General features: G+C 38.9%; 1 protein-coding gene across 1 annotated transcript; it reads right to left on the reverse strand.

The window, feature by feature from the left end:
• Positions 1-310: 310 nt before the first annotated feature.
• LOC149821011 (uncharacterized) lies at positions 311-6,487 on the reverse strand. The gene is made up of 4 exons (XM_089982237.1): positions 6,043-6,487; positions 5,389-5,630; positions 820-923; positions 311-647 (listed from the first exon to the last, which is right to left on the reverse strand). Exons 1-4 carry the CDS (start codon positions 6,391-6,393, stop codon positions 493-495), a joined length of 852 nt encoding a protein of 283 aa, XP_089838363.1. The 5' UTR covers positions 6,394-6,487; the 3' UTR covers positions 311-492.
• Between the last annotated feature and the right edge of the window lie 3,063 nt (positions 6,488-9,550).

Genomic DNA, 9,550 nt, shown 5'->3' on the forward strand with positions numbered 1-9,550 from the left:
ATAACGATCGGAAAACCAACATGCAGACGGTCAAGGTAGGAACATAACGGCAGCTAACAAAAAAAATCTCACCATCCTACAAACATGGGTCGTATCCGCTATGGATGGCACTGAACCACCATAACCGGTATAAAATGATTTTAGAATGGCCTGTATGGTTAAATCCAATCACTTTTGAGTTTGTTTAGGTGCATCGGACTTAGAAAACTGCAAATTCTTCAAGTCAATAATTGGTTGAATTTTCTCATTGTTTCTTTCCCTTCCCTTGCTAGTGGGAAGGCCCAATCTGTTCTGACGAGTCCGTTCCATATCAGAAGATTTTGGGTTGTAACCACACAACCACGAGCAGATTATTATATCTATTTTTCACAGCAAAATTCTTAAACTATACAAATAGCAACAGCCTAGACCAACTGCATGACAATTCAACAGCCTGGTCTTCATGTATCAGCATTCAGCTCTGCTGCATGGCTGAACTGAGCAACATATGGCTTACAAGATTCTTGTCTTCAGCCCTATGGAGTGGATATCGATTTTGAAGAGTTCATCCTCCTCGGGTGGTAATCTTCTTGGGAAGTTAACAGATGCTGCCATGCGCACTGTTGTGTACTTTCCAATTTTCAGCAGGTGCTCATCAAACTCCAGACCTGGCAATTCAAATGAAGTAGAAGGCATCTTATTTTTAAAAAGAAAAAGACGGTACTCACAGGAATAATGTCTTCCAAAACAGGCAAGTAGAGTCAAATATGCAGCATCATTATTCTACTTATGCTAAAAAAAAAGATGCTGATTCAGGGTCAGGTCATTGATTAAACGTACCTCCAGGTGTCAGGTGGAATCCAGACCCAACTTCATTATAGAAGTTCACCGACAAGTGTGAGGAAGGGGAGTTCCACATATTCTCAAGATCAGAAAGAGGAATTCTTCAGAAAATAGAACAAAAGGCATCAGATAAAAGATAATAATGTTAATCTGCTAGTAATATCAAAATCTACACAAAGTAAAAGATTGAAAGGAAGGGATGACGGGTGTGCTTTTTGCTTATTGATACACATGGTGGTAATTCCCCAAACAGTAGAGTAGGTTTCTTGGAAGACAATATGGGAAGTTTTCTCCAACCACGCAGATGCATCTAAAGAAGCATTCCCCTAAACATTTGGAATATATTATTGCTTGGCCAAAAGGATTTTAATGTTGTTTATCTAAAGCAAGCGATCACTACCAGTAACAACAAGATAAACAAAGGGTACAATAGGGTGAATTATTTTTTAATTGCAGTTGCCTAAAGCAAATAAACTTCCAAATGTCCTCTATCAGGTAGCTTACTGTAACTTTCTTTGATGACCTAGATAACTGTTGCAGAAGCAGAACTCATGCTAATGCGAAACTAAGTAAAAACATTGTGGACCATTCATTCATCCAAAATGCCAATTTTCATGTGGAGACAAAAAAACTTCCAAAGGCAAGAATGGTCATTACCCACAAATAAATTTGTAAAAACACTTCAGAATTCCAACAGATCTGGTCCAATATATAGATACCTAGGTGGATAGGTAGTGAAAAGATAAAACTTCTCAGCAAGGTACAGCTCCCCAAAGACTTGAGGCTCATACAAGAATAGATGTAGGTTGGTTTTTTCTCATACCTTAAAACAGCAGCAAATTCTCTGGTATTCAAATCAGTACATATTTTTAAACCAAGAGCAACCTCATTGTTGGGGCTAAAAACCAGGCTTTGTTTTGAGTCTTTTGACACAATCCCTGGCAACTTTCCTCCCCTCTTATGCAGGCCTGTATTACCTTTCCTTTTCTCCATTGAGAACCCTGCTTCTTTGAGATTTTAAGAAATGTTCATTTCCTTACAGGGCTGGTTGACTTTGAAACCCTCAATTCCACCAACTTCCTCCTGAAAATCTTCTATTTACATCTGCATGGACACACTTCCACAGCAGCATATACTTTTCCTAGTGCTATGAGATAGAGAGAAAGTTCAGCAATATCATATATCTTAATTATCACCATTGTCATATTAAAAATTACATAAGCAGTGAAAGCAGATTCACGACCTATGTTACATAGACACTTCATCTAGGCTGAAATGTTGGTGTTGGACACTTCTCGACACCGACACTCCTGAACACAGCACTGACACTTCATTTTTAAATTCAGGTGTCCAAAAATTTGGGCATGCGTGTCCAGGGTCCAACACCTTAAAAGGTGTCGCGATACGCCGTGTCCAGCAAGTGTCATACTTGTGTCTAGTGTTGGGTATCAGAGATACGGGTGTCCAGCTTTGTCAACACTTCCTTACTAAATAAGTGTCAGGTATTTTAGAGTTGGAAGATACCTACTTGGGAAATATCCATCCATCCAGCATCTAGCATCCAACACTCCCATTATTCTTGATGATTTGTTTTGACTTTTTATACTTAAAACCTTACATGTTCATATTACATCCATAAGTTAGGAAACATAATACTCGGTTCTTCCCCACAACCACTGATAGTTTTTGTACGTTTAAGAAGCCAGAGTTTTGAGATTGAAGAGAAGAAAGGGAGGTATTAGCTCATCTAAGTGGCCCTGTGTGCTCCCTACAAGTGCTAGCGTATAGGAGGCTTAATATTGTTATGATTAAGACCAGAACTGCACCATAATCTGCCAGTATGTTTCATTTTTGCTCTCTTGAAAATCTATTTGCTCATTTACCTGCTTATGTGGATGAAGACTGGAATAATGCCACAACCTTTAATTGGATCATACATCTAATGTTGCATCAGGAACATCTGGTTTACTTATGTGCATTTGTTGGTTCTTATTTATTTTAAATTTGTTTAACTCTAGACTGAAGGTACTAATCTCTTTTTTTAAGGTGCTAATCATACACTTCCTTTGGTATAGTCGTGAACAATGTTACTCGGGTGTCAGTGTCGGACGCTGTGGATCTTAAAAATATACACTTGGACACGGCTATATATATAGAGGGAAACAATAAGAGATTTAAAGAATTATGAAACAAAACCATAAAATATAAAATGCATAACCTTAGGTACAAGTTACTGCAACAGGCATTCTCATAGTCATCTTCTAAAAGAATCATTGATTCTATGCCTTCCCTATTTTCATAGAGAATGCTAAACCCACTTTCCACACATGCAAGCGCACACGTGTGCACATGCACACGCGCGCGCGCACACACACACAAACAAAGTTTTTAACTTTATGACTCGCACGGGGCTAGGTACACTTGCCAACCCTGCATCACCTACCATGTCGATAAACCCAATGCGAGATATCAAGGTAGCTGGTTGAGACTTAATCTAATGGGTAGCATCAACTAAAAGTTCATCAAGTAACAGTGTCAACTTGCACTGCATATGTATGAGATGAGTCTCTACGGATACAGAGTTGACTTGCTTTGTCTCGAGGAACATCAAACATGTCTAAAAAATGATGGGTGTATCCCTAAAACCAATTATGCAAAAGTTTAAAATACTATAATCCTGCCCATAAGCTTGTGGGATGGACTGCCTAGAGGCATAATGCCAATGAAGGAAACCAGTCTCTCACTGATTCATTCGTTCAAATGCAGATGTTGCTGTGTATTAAGAGAATTAAACCTTTTAACTGACTTGTCAGCAGAACTATAGGAAAGATGAGTCGACTCGGTTCATGTGGACATCTGAAATATCTACTTGGGAAACTCTAAAATGCTGTTGCATGAATACGGACGTGAGAACAGGACATGATGTGGATACACTTGGTACAACACGACAGTTCTCAAGAATTTGGACATTGGGAGTGCAATGTAGTTGGTGACAAATTCTAAAAGAAAAACAATGCAAGTGAATACAAAATATCAAGATCATAAAAGAAAACAGAAAACATTAATGACACAAATATTAACTAAGTTCGACACTGGTTGTCCTGGGGTGTCCGAGCATTGTGTTGTGTTTACACAGGATACACACGTTAAGTGAAGTGTTTGCGTGACATAGGCAAAATGTTTTATTGGTTTCTTGAGAGAGTTCATTCACTAACCAGAGATGTCCATAGTGTAATGAAACAAGTAGAAATATAAAAAGAAGCCACTAAGGGCTCACACGAATACAAGGCAATGTGCACAAGAACAAGTCTATTAAGGGACAATACAAAAGCCAAAGCAAAAGCAACTACAATAGCACAAAGTGCATACAAAATCCACAAGGGGCAATCTCAAGAGAGCACAACATAAAAAATATAATGTTTATTCACTAAAATGCTTAGAAAATCATAGAACAAAATGGGAGCAAGAATCTCCTATATATACAAATCTCATGGGCCTTGGGGAGCTCCTAATAAAGTTGTTGGGAGCTCCCAACGACTCTATGGTCTTTTGACCGTAGAGCCCTTACACAAAAACAAAAGGACAAAAAATAGAAAATAAATAAATATATAACAAAAAGACAAATCTGTCCCTACAGAACCTATTACATATGTAAAGAGACAAAAATGATCCTGGTGGGCATTGCCTATTACATTAATATATACACTTGTATATATATATATACATATACATGTCAGATTTAGAAGCTAAGGTTGTATGGCATATTTTAACAAATAGATCATGTCAGATTTAGAAGCTAAGGTTGTATGGCATTTAAGAGTTAGGATTTAAGGTTGTTAGTGGTAATTTGGGAATGACTTCTGTGCTCTGACCAACCAACAGTTTATTTTCTTCGATGATTTTTTATGATGATGGACCTTGATAGCTATGGACTGAACTAATGAGAGGCTGATGATGAGAAGAGAGTTTGAGCTAGTGTAGGAGAACAAAGAGGCAGAGCTTTATAACTCTTACCAGTATTAGTTCATGAGTCTCTTTGATGCAGTTGCCACCAAAGTGAGCAGTGACTATCATGGTCAGTCTAGAGACGTCAAAGTTTGGCTCGTAAATTCAGGGAAAAAGTAATTTATCAAAGCCTCTAAGATGTAATATATGCACCATCTTTCTTGTTGATGCTGTTTTGCAGCACACAACTTTTTATTCCTAAGCTTTTGGATTGCAGTATTTCTCTTCAAATGGCATGACTCACTTTTAGTTCTACAATCGATATAGTTTCTTCCACATGCATTCGCAAGTTATGCAATGGGTAGAGAAGAAACCTAGCTTGATTCCAACACAGTGGAAATAAGAACAGCTGAACAACATGGTGAAACTGAAAATTTGAAGAGAACTAATAATTAAAGCCCAATTACAGCATGTCTCTAACTATCAAAATTTTGAGTGAACCCATATTTGGAGCAATTCCAAGGCATCACCACCATGTTAAACCACGCAAATATCCCATTTTAAGGACATGCTCACAAGAACATAAACTGATATAAAGAACAAAGGAAAATATGTGGATACCTGCAGCGGATGCTGGCAGCAAGAGATGATATCCCGATTGGGAACTTCGTTCGGAGCTCGAGACACGGTTTAGGCAACACATGGAGGACTGCATATTTAGTCTTCAATCGAGCTTTCGGCACCATAAAACCACTATAATCATCCATTTCTACGCTACCTCCAATCCCCAAATTCAACCCAAGAACCCCTTTAGATTCACCCACCATTGCTTCTTCTTCGCTCTTAGGAGGGAAGTCCCACGTCTAAACTCATGAATTGCAGATAACCACCCATAAAAAAACCAGATTTCAAAATGGCGAACCAAATTCTAATAACAAAAAATTGTAGACACCATCATGAAAAAATTTCATGTTCGATACAAGGCACTCGATACCCACAACAATGCACTAAAAAAATAGACCAAATTTCAAAGAAATGATGATGATGGTGATACTTTTTCTAGAAGTTCTTCTAACTACACATTACTAAAAACTCAAAACAAGAAAAAACAACAGAATCTTCACTCGATACCCGCAACAATGCACTAAAAAAATAGACCAAATTTCAAAGAAATGATGATGATGGTGATGCTTTTTCTAGAAGTTTTTCTATCTACACATTACTAAAACAAGAAAAACAACAGAAACTAGATGGTGGTGGTGATGGTGAGCATACCTGCATGAGTTGAAGACGGGCTCGGCTGCCATGGACGGAACTAAGCAGAGAGGAAGAAGTGGGTGGAGGAGGTGGGCGCTTGGGAAAGGAGAGAGGGCGCCTAAGGTCGAGACGGAGAAGGGTCTGGGAGGAACGGGTGAGGGAGGAAAATGGGGAGGCAAGCAACTTCAGCAAACGAACGCCCAAGATTTCCTGCTCCTCCGGGGAGGTGGGTGGGTGGTGATGATGGGAATAGTAAGGGGATGGAGGAGGAGGAGCAGCAGCAGCGAATATTTGGCTCTCCGGTATGTTGTTGGGGGCCTCGTAGCCGTCGGACATTGCTGGTGTGGGCACTTCTTTCAAACCGTTCATATTTTTCTTCTCTGTTCCCCAATTCCCACTTGCTGTTGAACAGTTGAACTCCGGATGACTCTCTCTCTCTCTTTCTCTCTCCGCCAATTCCGGCTTTTGCTGTTGAACACATGTAACAGGGGATGACTCTCTCTCTCTCTCTCATTACTAATGATGGGCAAGAAGGCTTTCTCGTTCTTACACTAATTGACACTGATTTCCTAATACCTATCAAACCTTTCAATATGCAGAACAAAGGTTTGATACTTTTTACGGCTTGTTTTAATCTCCACCCCCGCCCCGTCTTGTCCCCCCTCCGCCCGTCTCAAAATTCTGCCCTCCTTCATCCCGCATGGGTTTTTATTTTAACCTCCACCCCCACCTCCTTCCTCTATTCCACTGCTATCCCTAAAGGTATTTTAGTTATTTTACTAACTATACCGTGGACTGGTCGGGGAAAGCGTAAGTCCATCCCCACACGGGTTTTGATTTTAACCTCCATCACAATTCCCGTTTCATGTCCTCCATTTTCGGTCCAAACAGGATGAGGCGGGACGGAGCCCCATTCCACCCCCCTCCCGTCCACAACCATCCTTAAGTGGATGCGGGAGGAATGAAGGGAAAAGATGGAATTCGTGGAATTGGTGTGACATTTGCCGATGCCAGATTCACATTTTGAGTACCACCATTGGGAGGTGGTAATCGGCAAATCTCATGCCGACTTCACTCTCAAAGGTGGAGGGTGTTGCGTGTTCTCCCTCGAAGATGCACTGTTTGCTACAGTGCATGTTCGGGGGTCCGAATGAGTGCCACATATATAAGACCGTGGGGCTTGTATTCCCGTGTGTATCAGCATCACTTAACAACGAAGTCCGGTGCTGTTGCAAAGACTTAAGTACCCTTTCCTGTTATTCTCGCCATGAAACGACGGTTCCAGAAAAGAACAAAAATGTTCTCCATCTAGAAAGTCAAGGATGATGTTAACTCTTTAAAGTCCAAACGTTCCATTTTCGCCCTAAGCAGTAAACTTTTGCACCATCTGCAGTAACATGAGCTCCCTTTAATGATGCACCCTTTACCGTCATCCATTGCCGTCGGAGCAGCCTTTGTCGTCATCTCGAGTCTAGGTTCCCACCTTGGTTTTTAGCTTGTGTTACAACACATTACCGCCTTCTCGTTCCTGCCTTATGTTACAAAACATTCCTGGGTTCGTTCCTACCTCATAGAGATAACTATAAATCGATCGACTGATTCGATCATTGGTGGGTGTCATAGGGGCATTTGTTGGCCATCTCTTTTTACAGTCTTCTCTTCTTTTTCATTGTCGTTAGGCAGTATGGAAGAAAGCAATGACGCACAAACATTTCAACAAGTACCATTAAGGTGTTGTGAGTACCTTTCCATGTCATCATGCTATTGTTGAAGAACGTATATTGTCGTGAGTGCCATTAAGGCATTGTTTTGTTATTGTAGGTGGATTTTGTCCTTTCGACGGTTGGAAAATGAAAGATATTTGTAAGATGTTGGGACCTGTTGACAAAAATGCTTGTTTACAGATACGATGATGGGCCTCTACCCATTCAGTATCGTCCATTCACTCAGTGCATACAATGTATCGCAAATCGCGGTTGTAGTAACATACTACTGATTTGTGAGATATTATTTTGTTTGTTAATATCGATTTGTAAGCTATTATGCTGAATTTTCGTATCAATTTGAAATATATTTTGCGATATGTATATCGATTTATAAGATATTATGTGTTTTGTAGTGTCTAATTGTAAGCTATTATGCTGAATTTCTGTATCAATTTATAATATATTTTGTGATATGTATATCGATTTGTAAGATATTATGTGTTTGCAGTGTCGATTTGTAAGCTATTATGCTGAATTGCCATATCAATTTGTAATATATTATGTGATAGCTATATCGGTTTGTAAGATGTTATGTGTTTTCTAGTATCAATTTGTAAGATATTTGTAAAAAGAATTTTAAAACATGTGCGTGCGGAAATACATTGTTGCGCGCATGTGGTGATGATTTTCATATTCAAATCGCTGCTCATTTAGCAATTTTTATTGAAATTGCTTCACAGTGTCGTAGATATAATTAAATCGCTGTCATGTGAATCGCTATCATCAATACACATATACGACAAATTGTTTTTTTTATTGGCATGATAAGTAACAACTCGATGCATAGTATAAGCAAACAAGAAATCAATGTTGCTTTTATACTGTAATTCATTCAATTGTTTCTTTGACTTGCTTAACCTTATCGGTATCCGTTTAACATAAAATGATATATTGCTTATGACAGTGGTGAGCTTATCACCTGGTTGCAGTGAAGATGATCTATCTGAATCATTGAAAAGTTATGGAGAAGTGAACATGTGCACTAATGATACACATGATAAGAAAGGTGCAGGCATTGGATTCACTCTTGACTTGAATGTTCCATCAGAAGAAATGCAATTCGATAATGAGGTAGATGATCATGACAGTACACTTGATATATGTGCAGTCTCTAGGAATGTACATGATAGTACACTTAATTTTGTTCCCGCAGAAGGAATGCCGTTTAATAATGAGGAAGATGCATATAAATTTTACAATGATTATGCCTTAAAACTTGGCTTCAGTGTTAGAAGGTATTCTTGGTCAAAAAATGAACAGGGTATCGTGGTGAGAAAGACATGTTTTTTCTAAGGAAGGTTGAAAGAAGTCAAGTGAAAATCCAACAAGGAGCAAGCTAGATTCAAGATGTGGATGTCCAGCGAGAATGGTGTTAAGAAGACTTTCGAATGAGAAATATGTAATTTGTACTTTAATCAGTGATCATAACCATGATTTAGCAACTTCATTTATGACTCCTATGTTAAGGTCACATTGTAAAGTAACTGAAGCGTATGCTACAATTGTTGAAATAGCTGATAGTGTCGTCATTGCACCAAAGAAGACATACAATTTGTGCGCACATAGATGGTGGTTGTGAGAATGTGACATTCACACCTATGGATCTAAGAAACCACTTAAGAAGAAAGATGACATATAACATGAAGAATGAAGAAATATGTTCTTTGGTTGATTACTTACAGAAGAAATCAAGCATTAACCCTGGTTTCTTTAGTGCAATGCAACTGAATGAAGATGGATATGTTGTGAATATGTTTTGG

This window comes from Nuphar pumila, chromosome 12 (genome assembly GCF_984573655.1).
Source record: "Nuphar pumila chromosome 12, dmNupPumi1.hap1.1, whole genome shotgun sequence".
Taxonomy (NCBI): domain Eukaryota; kingdom Viridiplantae; phylum Streptophyta; class Magnoliopsida; order Nymphaeales; family Nymphaeaceae; genus Nuphar; species Nuphar pumila.